Below are 16,014 nucleotides of genomic sequence, written 5' to 3' on the forward strand. Positions count from 1 at the left end.
AAGAATTATGCTGCCAGGTGCTGTGCTAACACATAAACAGGATCCCTGCCTCACATTGCATACACTACTGACATTGCTGGTTATATTGTTGCAGTCCAAAGAGTAAGCAGAGGCATGTTGGCTTGTATTCCATTTTGAAGGAACTGGGAGGCTCAAGAGGCATAGATGGAATGTTTGTTTCTTGGAAAAGGATGAAGTCATTTGACAAAAAGCCTGAACATTGTTTTCTTAGGAGGGTATCACATTCAAAGAGGAAAAATTAAAACCATAAAACAACTCGAGTTTTAATTGTCCCATTTAGTAAGGGATGTACACTGAAATATTCTTTTCTTTTCTAGCTTTTGTGTTAATGGAAAGATGAGTTGCACTGGCAAACCTCAAGACCCTGCAGGTATGCATTTGGCTACAGTTTACCTTCGCCTTCAAAAGCATTATTTTCCCCATGTAACAGAGTTATCCCTTCATAACTTTCTGTTTCTCTTTTTTTTTCTGCTAGAAAACTGCAAGCCTCCCAAAAAATATGTGTCATGTTCACAGAACTCAGAGAACAAATATGGAGCCTCCTGTTCCCCTACCTGTCAGATGCTGGCCACTGGAATTGAATGTGTGAGTTCCACATCTTTATGATCACATCTCGGTGATGGAAACACACTGTGAAAGGAAGGATGAAGCAGTGGTTGCCTGGGGCTTGGGAAGACCCACATTCAATTCCTTGCTCAGTCATAGACTTCCTATGCAGCCTTGGGCAAGTCTCCTAGTGCCAGATTTTTAAAGATCTTTAGATGCCTAGTGAAATTTTCAAAAGCATCTAGGAGCGTAACACCCATTAAAATCAACTAGTTTTTTAAAAAAAATCACACAAGACACCTAAATACCTCTCAATTCCTCATCTGTAAAATGGGACAATAGTACCTGCCTAAGTCACAGAAGTGTTGTGAGAATAAATACGTTTCAGATAGGTATTCTGATACCACTGTAAGGGAGGCAATATAAGAACTATCAATAAATAATAGCGAGACAGTGAATCTTCATGAAAATTGCAATACTTACTTAATAAACTGCCCTATAGATTTCCATGCCAAACAATAAAACATGATATATCAAGAAATAGATCTTTTTTTTTTTAATTTCAAGTGCACCAAATGTTGACTGATTACAGGAAAAGAGTTACAAATCACAGTATATATCGATATATATACCTAACAATATATATATATTTCATAATGTAATAAAGGTTTCTTATTAAATAAAGAAACAGCAATTAGCAGAATTATAATGTAACAGACTTCTGGGCTGGAAAGAAACATACATTATTCTTGAATTGTCTGAGCAGCTGGTACCCATGAAATACAACTTTTTTCAAGGAGTCCCCAGAAAGCTTATTGCCTCAGACACTAGTTATATTTTACAAATGCAGTAAAACTTGTATAACAGGGCATTAACTTGCACAAGTAAAAGTGATTTAAGTAATAGCATAGGCTGGCTCTTGGCACCAAATAAATAACACAAAGCAAAACTGAAGAAAGGCTATAGGTCAATAAAAACAAAATGTTTCAATCCATTCTCTTTACATTCCTTTCCTTCATGCATTGTTTTTTATGACTGATGTTGCAATTTCCTGATCTTTCCTAGGTACCCACTAGGTGTGAATCAGGCTGTGTCTGCACTGATGGGCTATATGAGAATCTAGATGGAATGTGTGTACCACCTGATGAGTGTCCCTGTGAATATGGTGGCATCTCTTATAAAAAAGGGGAAGAAATCCACACTGAATGCAAAACCTGGTAAGAATCTACAAGTTTTCTCTTTGCTAGTTATTTATTTGTCTAGACTGTACAAGCATACAGTGCAACAGTATGGTTGCAAGGAGAAGAAGAATAGGTAGCAGTTGAGGGTCAGAGCTAAACAAATTCTGCCATAATGATAAAGCGTGAAAGTGATAAAACCACGGATAACTGTGACAATGTCTATATCTAAGAGGAAAGGTCGTGGTCTCCTGGTCAGCCACAAAAATGATAAGGCTATAATGACAATTGATGCTATCTGCACATCCAGAAGCAGTGTGGGATCCAATAGCGCCCTCAAACTATAAGCCATACTAGAAAAGTATATCAATTCCACCACAATTGAAAGTGCAAGCACAATCCTCCCTTTCTCTAAATAGATCAACTGACCCATCGATATTACTTCCATCTTTTCTAGCTACATTCTCAATCAGCAGTTGCTACCATTTCCAGTTCCACACTCATAGGTGATGGACTAGGGGAGCAGGGAGGTGCGGCAGCATCCCCTGACTTGAAGTGGTTTCCATTATATACAGGGTTTACAGTTTGGTTCAATGGCTCTCAGCACCCCCACTATAAAAATTGTTCCAGCACCCCTGTCCACATCTTCTCATTAAAATAACCAAAGGGACAGCAAAATCTGCTTTAGTGACAAGAAGAGCTGTTTACTCAAGGCAATGTAACCTGTAATGCCTCATGTTTTCTCTTTTTTAAAGTAAATTAAATGGAAAAATATACTTAAAATTTCATCTTTAGTATGCATTAATTTTCACAAAAGTCAGGAAATTTGAAGTTACAGTTCCCATATTAATCATAATTTGACCACATTGCATATATAAACTAAGTCAATGAAGTTAATACAGCATATATAAAATGTGTGTATGTAGCGATGAGTTAAAGCTGCATGCCCTTGAAAACTTCCTAACAAGAATTTTCTTCTCACCATAGCACCTGTACAAGAGGCAAATGGAAATGTGTTCAGAAATCTAAATGCTCCTCAACATGTACCCTCTATGGAGAAGGACATGTCACCACTTTTGATGGACAGCGCTTTGTGTTTGATGGCAACTGCGAATACATACTAGCTACGGTAACATCAGTGCTAGTGCTTCTTATGGCAATGTACTCATTGCCAAGAAATGGCTTGATTTATGAACTCTGACATATTTAGGGCTCATTTCAAGACCTCATCTGAAAACCCCTTACACACACCAAACAAAAAACAAAACAACACCAACCATAGTGCCAACATTTTATATGAAATCACAAAAAGACACTAAGAAAATTTCCTAACATACTTGAGTGCCTGTGGATGATCTACCCACATAGGCATATTGCACCAGCTACACAGTGTTTTCTAATGAAGTGATGTAATTCTTAAAACCAAATCAGCAGTTTGATCATTGGTACTTTCAAGAGTAACACCATGTAAAGGTGCAGTACCCTACTGACTCCCTCCTTTCCCCCTGCAAAAATGTGGTTTCTGAGATGGGTAAAATGCCCAAGCTGCCGCAAGCCATAGAATACCCCAGAAGCTGAGGGATGCCAGTATACAAATTCCACTGAAATGATTTCCTTGATAACTGGATTTGAAGCTAGTCAGAGATGGAATTATAGCATGCTACACAGTGAATGGGGATATTGTGTGTGAGGCTGGCCTGTTTTGCTGAGAGGCAAACTCCCTGAAGTGATAGTTCAGCACACTGAATCTTCTTGTTCACCCTGTTACTTTGAACTCTCAAATGGTTAAGCAAATCTGTTTCTCTCCTTTAGGATGGTTGCGGTATGAACAGTTCTCACTCCACCTTTAAAATTGTGACTGAGAATGTCATCTGTGGGAAATCAGGAGTCACCTGCTCCAGGTCTATCAAGATCCACCTTGGGGTAAGAACATCATACTGCTGTTATCCATCTGGGTTGGACCTCATATCAGTGTAGGAGTCTACAGTCAAGTCTTATAGGGCAGTCTACTTGGTGACCTAGAGCTGTGGAGTAGGGTTTGAAATCCCTATCTCAGTCTTTCACTCCCCAAAGTTGTGGTCTGTTTAAAAGCCATGAGAGTAAAGCCTTGGATTTTACCCTCACATTGGAGAATCCTGCAACGGAAGCGTATCAATCATTTGCCTGAGCCACAGATTGAAGCCAAGAAGGCAGTTGTGTGAAATTAAGGAAGACTTGTCATGGTCAGCATATGAATTCTAAAAAATCCCTTGTAGGTTTGTGGTTCTTAGTCCTGAGGGAACCAAAAGTACATCAATATCAGATTATCTCAGAGTCAAGCTTCATTAGCAAACCAAATGAGGACTGTTGGGGTTTTGACCAGGGAACTATCACTACATACAGTACACACTTGCCACCTGGTTAATTAGCAACAGCAAAGGCAAAATGACAATGCTTTACTGAAGAAGCTAGTAGCTTCTTTTGCACTTAACTCCTAAATACTTGCTCCAGAGGAACACTATTATTGGTTCAAAAGTAACTGTTATTGTGCACCACTGCTCTCAGGAAAGATGTAAAAGTACAAGAGTGCATGAAAGGCAAAACTGATCGACTCAATATTAGCTACCATCTCTCTATGTAACTTTGCATCTACTCATTTTAAATCATGGAAATAAAACTCTGTGCTTCAGCCTGCTGCACACAGATAAAATAAGTGTGATGGCAGTGTTATATACAACAAAACAATCCATTACAAAATGCTGTTGCACCCTACACTGACCATGAAACATGGTGGGTTTGTTTCATGTTAATCAAAACTTGCATATTCATAGAACAAATCCAGGCAGCTGGCGGCAGGCTAGGTTTTACCTTTGCATGGGATAGGTGCAGATGGAAGAAGAGAATAATGTTTTGGCATCATGCACTGCTTTGCTTTCTTACATAAGCATAACATAGGCTACATCTACACCTCAGAATGATGTTGAGAAATAGACAGTCTGGGCACATCTACCCTTAAAACACTGCATTGGCACAGCTGCACTAATGCAGCCGCGCTGCTGTAGTGCTTTAATGAAGATGCTCTACACCGAGGAGAGAGTTCTCCCATCAGCGTAGTTAATCCACCTCCCTGACAGGCAGTAGCTCTGTCTAGGGGAGAAGCTCTCTCACTAACTTAGCGCTGTCTACATGGGGGGTTAGGTCAGTACAACTACATCACTCATGGTTATACTGATATAGGTCTGTAGTGTAGACCAGACCTCAGGCAGAGATGCTCATCATCTAAGGACTGTGACTCAGCTGACAATAAATAATTCTCCAAGAGCTAAGCACAATCAATCAGTTCAGAAAAACAGAGAAATGACAACCTATAGCAGCACCCTTTAGTGATTCCTGGTAATGTTACAAAGACAGAAAGGGACATACTGAGAGATATATTATAACTTACAGGCCAATTTGCTTTCAGAATATGACACTTATACTGGCAGAGGAAACCTACTTTGTATATGGGGACAATCCTCTGACACAATTCCACGTGAAAAAGAATGCCCTTCACCTGATGTTCGATATCATTATCCCAGGAAAATACAACATGACTCTTATCTGGAACAAGCACATGAATATTTTCATCAAGATCTTCAGAGAAGCACAGGTAATTCAAAGTAACTTCCTAATAAACTTTCCTTAACTTTCTTTGTTAAATACATTTACCCCCACATTCAAATCAAACTGTACATGAGATGGCAATTGTAACAACTTTCTACAGCAGCAGAAGTCTCCTAGGAAGGCCTCTCATAACTCTCATCCCTCCTGGAGCAGCAGAGATCTTCACTGGATGCTGCTTATTAGCTGCTTACCAAACTTCACAACAACATGAATCTTTGAGCTGATAGCTCATGTGTTGTCCAAATGACAACACATCCTTTCATCCCCCAGAAGGGCAGGGAAATTTGTACAGGGCATTTGAATTTATTTTGACCTCATAAAGGTGTAGATTATATCTCTGTTTGTGAACACTATTCAGGAAGAACTCCACTATTTCCTTCCATTGTTCATTTAACAAGAAAGGCTGTACATACAAAAAACTAACAGTATGTGGCACAGTATTTATAGATTGCAATCGCGGATCAGAAAAAGTAGTGCAGATAACAGAAAGATACACCTCTACCAAGATATAACGTGACCCCAATATAACACGAATTCGGATATAACATGGTAAAGCAGCGCTGGGGGTGGGGGGCTGCGCGCTCCGGCGGATCAAAGCAAGTTTAATATAACGTGGTTTCACCTATAACGCGGTAAGATTTTTTGGCTCCCGAGGACAACGTTATATCGGGGTAGAGGTGTGATTCAGACAATTGGTTGCAATTAGCAAATAGGGGGCAACTTGATATTAATGCTTTCATTTCTTCATGTAGGATCACCTCTGCGGTTTGTGTGGGAATTACAACGGGAACATGAGAGATGACTTTGAAACTCGAAGCAAATACGTGGCAGCAAATGAACTGGAGTTTGTAAATTCTTGGAAGGAAAATCCTATGTGTGGGGATGTGTTCTTTGTAGTTGATCCCTGTAGCAAGAACCCTTATCGTAAAGCTTGGGCAGAGAGGAAGTGTTCCATCATCAACAGCCAGGTCTTTGCTCCATGTCACAGTAAGGTAAGCAAGTTTTTGGCTTCTTTACACATAGTCTACAGTCTTCCAAAGGATGATCCCCTCACACTTCAGTGTGTACCTTCCTCCTCCCAAGGATGCATTAATGCCACATGCATGAAATGTATTCTTGTGCCTGCTTCACTTTAATATTTTGTACCTCCTGTTTGTAACATGTCTTCAAAAAGTGAACTCAAGTGAGAAATGTGAACAGTGTTTATGTGTGTCCGTGCAGGGTATGAAACTGCTGAATTTAGGTGCCTCTATTTTAGCGGATGTGTTTTGCTGCCTAATCACATGGAAACTATATACAGCTGTTTAAGTACACATACAGCTCTAGAGATATCCTTCAAAATGTCATAATTTTCTATTGATATTTTGCAGTGCCTAAGTTTTTACTAAAGATTACAGTTTGAATTGGAATTGTATTATTGCTGTGCTTATTTTACTACACAACAACTAGAGGAATAATTCATACTCTCACTTAGCAGAGCAGATTATGTTCTGAATGTTCTCCCTTTACCCTGAGCTAACATCTGTAGTTTAGCCCAGCTAGAAACAGGAAAGAAACTTTTTTGATCAATGCACAGGTACAAGAGAATCCTAGTTAACCAATTTATTCCTTCTCTCTCAATCAAAGGTATACCGCATGCCTTATTATGATGCCTGTGTCCGAGACTCCTGTGGGTGTGACTCTGGAGGAGACTGTGAATGCATGTGTGATGCCATTGCAGTGTATGCCAAGGCATGCTTAGATGTAGGTGTCTGCATTGACTGGAGAGCCCCAGAGTTCTGTCGTAAGTTTCTTGAACACCTTTAAAAAATGACATATGTGATTTTTATTACTAGCTTTTGTTTTCAATTCCTTTTACACTTTGCCCAATTATAAAGGGGCTTAAGGGACATATTATTATTACAGGATTAAGGTACATTGATGGGGCAGCATGGGGGATTGCTTGTGTGGCCACATCCCATGTTGTATCTGTGCTCTAGATAAATGGATGACTTCATCCTGTAGTGCTCTTAACCGTGCACATTTCATCAGTATTAACCTCACCAGAAACACATACCATGTCATGGAGAAATGAGGGAGAAAAATCTAGTAGTCATAAATAATAATCTTGCAATATATTTTCCCTATTGCTTCTGCAGAACTGACAGCCAACTAGACAGTAGAGGGAACACAATATTGTAAAAAAAAAAAAAAAAAAATGTTCTCATAGTTGTGATGAAATCATCTATGTGCGGATTGCAAGGAAATAAACAGAGAAAGCTGTGATGGCTGGGGCTCCATAAAGCAAGAAAAATTATCAATGGTTGCTATATAGAGAAATTTTATGCATAGGCTTCACAGAGTATTATAATAAAACCTTTAAAGCTATAGTTCTTGATAGCTTCCATTTAACACATCAATATATTATACATTACAAATATCTAAATGCCTATATCTGCCCCTTTTCTTATGAAAGGAGGAAATTAACTCACACCTCACTAGAACACAGATTCAAATCAGTTCACCCATAGTCGAGGTTGGAGGGCTTACCTTGAGTCACCAAGTACCATTGAGTCGCTTTCTTCCTCCTATTCTGAATCCTTTGAGGAATTACATTCCATAAATTGAAAAATTCAACCTTTCATTCTGTTTTTGCTTTTTCAGCTGTCTATTGTGACTACTTCAACACACACCGAAAGTCAGGCAGTGAGGGCACCTACAGCTACAATTATTGGGATGAACAAAATTGCACCTGGCATTACCGACCTTGTAATTGCCCACAACAAAACTACAAATATGTCAACATTGAAGGTAATGATTTCACAGTTTCAGGGTTAGCTGCACTTTTGACCACTCTCCCACCGCAGGTCTTCCTCGAGGACACCCACTTATGGTTTCAAGCTCCTAGCCATCATGCCTCTCAGGCAGAGCTCTATGCCTCTCTCCCTCCAGACTCGGGGTTTAGGCTTGCAGTCCTTCTCCACTTCACTGTGATTTCCCCAGCACGTTGGACCCGGGTCCAGTACCTGTGGTTAACCTTTCTCCAAGGGCTACAGCAGTGTATACCAGTTACCACTAAGTCTTCACAAAAACTAAATACATGTATTCTTAGGGTAAAAGCATTACAGAGAAAACACATAAAAACAATAAAAGTTCTTACATGCATGCTAAAAACTTCTGAGAGGTCACCCATCAGCCTTATAGGGTCCTAGTAAACCAAAGTTCTTCCAAAAGGGTCCTGTCCATTTGCTGAATCGGAAGAAGGCCCTGTGTTAGTTTAAACTCAGACATTTTATACCAGAAGTCTGTTCTTTGTCTGGTGGTCTCTGGAAAACCCAATTTGAACCAGTATATGCAAGCTGACTTGGGTGTGACACCTCTCCAGAGGTGTTTACAACCTGAGTGATTCACTTTAATCACACCTCACTTTTTAGGTTCCTGGAGGAGCTGTGGTAACCTCCCCACCTGGAGTTGCATACAATCCCTGGCCTACAGTGTTATATAAACCATTCATTAATTTAATACAATATGGTCCCCAAAGATATTGCATGTGGTTGCAATATCTGTCACAATGACTTTATAAAGCTGAAAATAATAACGCAATAGTTATCTTTATTGTATTAACCAATGGTTAAGACAATGATTTTTCCATTGGCATAATTTTTGGAGCAGTGGTTACATAGTCTTACTGTTGTATGTTCATCTTCACCTTCTCTTACTAATATCACAATGATATTGACATAGACGCCATAGTACACTGAGTGCTTTAATGAGCTCAGCCTGTCTTGAATGTGAAGCTTCTAATTCTTACCATATCAAGAGAAATTTCCTTAAGGAGTTTGTAGATGCCACTGGTTAAATGACAGACACAGCTTTTGGGCAATACATGTTCATTTTCTGTTAACTTCATATTATTATATTAGTACCTACATGTTTAGGAAGAAAGGTTATAGAAAACTGCTATTATCTGAGGACTGAGTAATGTACTTCTCTCCACAATCTCCAGGCTGTTACAACTGCTCACACAATGAATACTTTGATCACGAGGAGAGAGAGTGCAAGCCCTGCAGTAAGTAGAGATTTATACAGTCACTCTCTTTCTCTGCAAAAGCTAGAAGCATTAAAAATTGAATAAGCTGAATACTTTGAAGGAGTAGTTTGTTCTTAATAGCTATTGGTTAATAATGACTGCTCATCCAAGCACAAATCTCCTCTGTAATAATTGCGTTGCTCTACTGCTAACTCGTCATCAGATGGTTAAATGAAAACAGGCAACTAAAAAACGTCAGGCTATGAAGCATTGTAAATTCAACGGTAGTTGGAATGCTCACATTGATTTTAATAGTTGTGATGAAAGGTTACCCTCATTCTAAGCTTGAGCATTTTATAAATGTCTCAGTGCTCCTGAAAATAACTGGCTCCCTGACACCTTTCCCACAATGAGCGGAGTTCTGGCACTGCACAGAATCCAGTTCCTAGACTTTATCTAACAAGTTCCTTTTTCTAACATGCCTGCTTTATATTACTTTTGAAATCTTTACTACTAAGTGGTGCCCCTATATCACAGTGATGGGGAATCTTATAAAAATATAGATAGGTAGATAATATTACAGATAGGCCCAAAGTTGCAAAATTTGGATCTGCATCTAGATGTTGGATCCAGGACCATTTCTATGCTATACAATAACAACCTTCATTCCAGGCTCCTAGTTATTGGGGCTATACCATCTGCAGAAAATCCATATGTACATTTTCCTGAGAAATAAAGCTGTCCTTAAATATGAACATAGTGACAAAGATAGAAAAAGCATGGCCATTCAAACAAAGTACTGATTTCCTCAATATTGTTTGTTTCTAGTGAAATAAAGATTTGCAATGAAATGTATAAGAATTGAGCATTTTCAGGGATGTCTTGCTGACTGTTGCAATTCTTTCATTTTTCACTCATTCTGTAAACTCTCCCCTTTGGAATAGCTTCTTAATTTGTTCTCTTTCACATGTTAAAACTTTTCTTCTATCTGTACACAGCAAAACCCATTTCGACGACCCCTGAGCCCTCTACACCGTCAACAGGTTAGTTCTGTAGTCAATGGAAATAATATGTGATACAATAGTCACATATTATCGTCCAGATACATATTATTGACTTCTCATTTTCAATAGTAAGCACTTTTTGTCCTTGTAAGATTATTTCACCTTCCTCTGAAATGCTTAAGATGCAATAATGAAATATATCCTGGCATTATACAAAACTCTCTTGAACGTTTTGTCTTAAATTCAGAAGGAAGTTATAGCGGGATTGTGATTACTGAATGCTTCAAGACATTGGTAATGAGATATCTCTACTGGTAAAAATTCAGGACAAGCTGAGGTCGACAAAAGACAATTATCACCTGACTTGGCCTACTTGTATATTAAATTAATCAGTAGTCTCAGCCCAGTTCTTAGTGGAGAGATATATGCATCACAATTGTGACTAGTTGGTAGTCTTCAGAGACTAATGACTGATCATGTCTGGAGATCAAACAGTCTCTCAATCTTAGAAGTGCTCGTACTACATAACAGTCAAGACATACTCGTCCAATATGTTAAAGAGATCTAAGTTGCCAACTCTTACACTTGCGTGGAATTCCTATTATGTCACTGGAACTCAAAGCAAGTGTATGTCTTTGTAAAATCAAAGCCAATGTAAGGGCAGTGTTGAAAAGATTACAGTGCCAACTGTCCACACTGTAAAATTCAGAGGATAATAGACTAATTTCCATAGCTCTTAGCATTATTTATGAATGCTGACATAACTTAAAAGAATATTGAAGAAAGAAAAAATGAATAAAGTTTTTGTGACATCTTCCTACTCTGGGCCATTTACCAGTACATTATTAAGAAGGACAGAGAAGGGGAGGGTAGTTAAGTTGTGTCAAATTGTGTGTGTCTAATAAAAGATATTTGTAATATTACTTCTTCCTAAAATCATTTTTCTATTCATATGACATACATTTATAGAAATTCATTACTAAAAAATATTTCTTGTACTCAATATCCACATTTGTATTATTTTTTCTTGTAGTAACGACAACAGTACAAACTAAAACACCAAGAAGCACTACTACAGTTAAAACACCAACTGCTACCGTACCACCAACAGCCACTACATCTACAGAGTCCACCATGCACACTGTTTTAAGCACTACACCAACCACCCTATCTACTACAAAAGTAACCATAAAAACAACACCTATCACAATCAAATCCACTACTCACTCCATACCAGTAACCCCCATTACGAAAAAGACAACACTGTCAACTACCCCAATCATAACAGTAACTGGGATTACTTCACCAATAACCACCACCAAAACAACCATATCTCCAACCTCAGAAACACCACTCACCCCTACAGTCACAGTCATCTCAACAACTGGTACGTTGTTTTGTTTTTTTTTCTCATTACTGCCATTGTTTCAATTAAATTACATTTATCCAATTGTCTGCATGTTTAAAAAAAGTACACTGTTAAGAAAAACGTGTGTAGGCTGCAGAATGGAAGCATTTAAAAGTGTGAAGTATATGGTGTTTTATGTTACTATGAAATTCAATCCATATTCAAGAAAGACTGAGTTTATGAGAGACACAGGAAGCGCCACTAATTTTACCTAGACTTAATTCCCATTCTATTGTACAAATTGTACACTCAATACTGTGCTCTTTTAAAAAAGATTTTTGCAATATACATCATTTATGCCTAGAGAACTGAAAATCTTACCTATTCGAATAGCACTGAAGATATTAACAATTAATGTTTTGTTTGTTATACAAATGCCATGAGAGTGAAACTTTATTGTGAACAGCAGAGGACTCTAATTTCAGTTTGTCATGCACTAAAATAAATACTAAAAGTAGGAGCATCCTCAACTTGCAAGAGCTGCAATTGCAGAGAAAGTCGTGCTCCACACCAGACTTGGACATGAGCAATGCAGATAGCATCTTAAGGGAATTTAGCTTCTAAAAAATGGTTAGTTACCGGTATTGTAACTATTGTTCTTCAATATGTGATGCAGATGTGTATTCCATGTGGGTGTGCATGCACCCAGAGCATAGAAGCCAGAGAACTTTGCCTAGCAGTATCTATATTGGCAGCACTTGCACCCTGTGGCCCTAGTCCGTTCCCTGGCTATATAAGGGCAGCACCTCCCTCACCTTCCTAACTTCCTTTGCACCGAAACACAGACCCCAGTGCAGAGGGGAACACAGAGTGGGTTGTGGAATGCACATCTGCATCACATCTTGAAGAACAACTGTTATAATATCGTTAAGTAACCTTTTTTTCTTCTTTGAGTGGATGCAGCCATGTATTCCATGTAGGTGACTCACAAGTAGTACTCACAGGAGGTGGGGCTTGGAGTCTATTTAAACAAGGACTGCAGGATTGCCTTCCCAAAGTTTTCATCTGAGCTGGATGCAGTAGAAACAGCATAGTGGTTTGTAAACATATGTACAAAGGACCAAAGGGCAGCCCTTTTAAAAGACTGCAGGGTCCCATCAGTCTTTTCTGAAAACAAAACCCAACCATCAAAAGTTTAGTCCATCAGATGCAAGGTCTGAATTCTGCAGCCATGAGGCCCTCCTCATGATCACTTCTGATGCCATGGATGACTGTAACAAAGTCTTGGCTACAATAAAGCCCAGTGAAATTAATGCCTTAAAGTCTTCCCTGGAGGATTCTGGCAACTTGTCCTCAAACTTAGATATGGCCGCCCAATTAACAAAGTTGTATTTAGAGAAGAACCAGAAGGTGTTGATGATGCACAACTGGAGGAAATAGTAGAAATAAATCTTCCTCCGCATCAAGTCCATCCTTTTGGACTTCTTGCCTTTAGGCATAGATTTATACCTTCCCTGTTGTGTCCTGTCATTTTCTGCAATTACCACAAGAATTAGGGGCCAGGTGGGAGTAGAAATCCTCAAAACCCCACATGGGGATGAGGTACCACTTCTCTGAATGTTTTGCTGTGGGAGGCAATGATGTAGGAGTATTCCAGAGGGCCTTTGTAGGCTCCAAGAGAGTCTAATTTATCAGGAGGTGGATGGTGTGATGAGTGAAGAATATCCAGCAGCTTATGCAAATCCTCCTGCAGAAATTCAGCCTGGATGCCTAAGATAGTGGCCATATGCCTCAGGAAGTCCTGATATGCCTGCAAGTCCCCAGGCATCAAGGAAGAGGAGAAGCCTGGCACAGTACAGTCATCTGGAGAGGACGAAGAAGTGGTTTGCAGTGCCAACAATGGATCCTGTTCTTGAACAACAGGAACCAGTCGGATAATCCTGAAGGCCCAGAGGGGACAGGTTCAATGGTCACTTCTAGCTGCAATGGTTCAGCAACAGGAGCCACCAATGGGACTGGAGATCTTGCTGTGGAGCAGGTCAACAAATGAGACCTCAAAGACCAACGAGCATCCCAAGGAGGCCACTGGGCAAATGAATATGGCATTGGTGACCAGTGGGCACTGGGCCAAGAGCCCTGTCTTTACTGCGAGAACAATGCCAATCTTGTTATCCATGGTGATCCAAAGATGGTCTCTGGTGCCTATTGGGTGAGGAAGGAGGGGAGGATGACACCTGGATTTCAAGGAGTCCCGGAGAGTCCCTGTTGACAACAGGAAAGCCATCCCTGATGAGGCAAACAAACAATCAGACTCATCCAAAGTCCAAAATGGGGACAGCATCAGTGCCGAAGAGGAACAGGGACTTGGCACCAGTGGTACTGAGCAAGACACACTTCCACCCAGTCCTGGAGGAGGTGCTGGCACTGAGGTCAACAATTGTTACCAATCTCGATGACAGGATCTGCTGCCAGGGCAGTGACTGTGTCAAAGGATGCACCAGCATTGAGGGGGACTTTGGTGCCGAGCTTGGTGTCAGCCTCAATTCTGTTGTGGATGGTATGAGCTGCAGTGCCAATGAACCCGGCAGCAATGTGATATAGCTTGAAGGTACCAATGGCACAACGGAGAGCAAAGTGATAGAAACTATGGCACTGGAAAATTGCTGAACTAGTAGAGAGTCAGAAAGCAAGGGGCAAAGCAGGTCTGAAGCCACCTGATATGCCACCAGTGTGGAGACAGTCAGTGCTGATGCTGACGTCATCAGTACTGGACTCAGTGGACACCCCCTGGCCAGAACAAGAGTCGATGGTACAGACTTTTGCTGATCTCAGAGCAGTACTGGGGAGCAGGTAAATGGACCTTTTCTATCCCGCATGCCAGAAGGAGTACAGTGCTGGTCAGCACTCCTCTTGTAAAATGAGAAAGAGTCTCCCTGAGCCCTAGAGTGTTCCCGATTAGTTTTATGGAACCTCTTCATCCCTGCACCAGAGGAGGGAGAATGAATCATCTTCCCTTTGCGGGAAACAGCAGGGTTTGAATGTGAAGCAGCATCACCGGCCAGTTCCGAAGGCAGCCACCAATTACACCAGGGTATCGATGCCAAACCAGGCCTCATAAGCTGCTCCAGAAGGTGCTGCTTCAGTTATAAGTCTCTTGCCACCTGAGCCCTCTTTTAAGTGATTTACAGATGGAACACCATTCCTTAATGTGTCCTTTGCTAAGATATAACAAGCATCTCATGTGGGGATCACTATTGGGAATGCCCCTCAACACATGATGGACAATGCTTGAACTCTGGTGAGGGCATGACACACAGCAGCCAATTACTCTAACTACCGCTACACTAACACTAAACTACACCTGAGATACTACTAACTATTATCTAGAGGAAAACAGAAAAATCTCTCAGAAAGCTGAGACTGAAAATATGAAGTCTAGCTGAGGGGGGTGAAAATGAACTGAGTGGGGGTTGGGGTGGTGCAGCCATTATATAACTAAGGGAGGGGCTAGGGCCACAGGGCATCAGCATTGCCTTTATGATACTAGTAGGCAGAGTTTTCTGGCTTCGGGGCACTGGGCATGCTTACCTATATGTAATACACAGCTCCATCTACTTGATTAAGAATCAAAGAAGTCTTCACTGAGGATGCGTGAACTGCGATTTTTCAAAACCTAATAGCATGAACAAATTTTGGCAGATTTTCCAGAAAAAATGAGGTTGATAAAGGCACAGGGAATAGAAAATTTCACCCACATAATTAAAGTTGACAAAGTTATAGCCAGCTAGAAAGAGGGCTTTACAATAGGAAGCATTGGGCAACCTTAAAAATAAGTGGCATTAACAGCTACACCTATCATTAGTTCATAGTTTGCAAAATTATCAGTTTATTCTTCTATATATCATATTATTACTATTATATTAATAGAATATATTTTCTTTAAAAAGCAAAAAAACATACAACTCCACGTATGACAACAACCATTACAACACCAACTATAACAAAGACATCACCAACTACTTCATCAACGCCTACTCCTTACACTAGGTCAACGAAAACCAGAGAAACAGCTACGCCAACTCCACACACGACTGAAACTCTAATAATGACATCTCTACCCACAAGCTCAACGGAGAGCACCGCATCAGAGTCCACCACTCCAAGCACCGAAACCAGTACAACCGCGACACCAACTACACCCACAACCCTCACTCTCACCACGACTACCTTGTCCACTAGCTCACCACAGAGCACAACATCAAAGTC

General features: G+C 40.2%; 1 protein-coding gene across 1 annotated transcript in view; it reads left to right on the forward strand.

Moving 5' to 3' along the window:
• The window catches only part of MUC6 (mucin 6, oligomeric mucus/gel-forming), a 76,342-nt gene that overhangs the window by 39,651 nt on the left and 20,677 nt on the right, over positions 1 to 16,014 (forward strand). Inside the window, exons 18-28 of the mRNA XM_034768775.1 lie at positions 339 to 391; positions 497 to 606; positions 1,633 to 1,784; positions 2,733 to 2,874; positions 3,558 to 3,668; positions 5,188 to 5,373; positions 6,140 to 6,379; positions 7,014 to 7,170; positions 8,031 to 8,177; positions 9,373 to 9,439; positions 11,465 to 11,787. Coding sequence (XP_034624666.1) covers positions 339 to 391; positions 497 to 606; positions 1,633 to 1,784; positions 2,733 to 2,874; positions 3,558 to 3,668; positions 5,188 to 5,373; positions 6,140 to 6,379; positions 7,014 to 7,170; positions 8,031 to 8,177; positions 9,373 to 9,439; positions 11,465 to 11,787 — 1,688 coding nt within the window. The remainder of the gene's footprint in view (positions 1 to 338; positions 392 to 496; positions 607 to 1,632; positions 1,785 to 2,732; positions 2,875 to 3,557; positions 3,669 to 5,187; positions 5,374 to 6,139; positions 6,380 to 7,013; positions 7,171 to 8,030; positions 8,178 to 9,372; positions 9,440 to 11,464; positions 11,788 to 16,014) is intronic.

This window comes from Trachemys scripta, chromosome 4 (genome assembly GCF_013100865.1).
Source record: "Trachemys scripta elegans isolate TJP31775 chromosome 4, CAS_Tse_1.0, whole genome shotgun sequence".
In the NCBI taxonomy this organism is placed as follows: Eukaryota; Metazoa; Chordata; order Testudines; family Emydidae; genus Trachemys; species Trachemys scripta.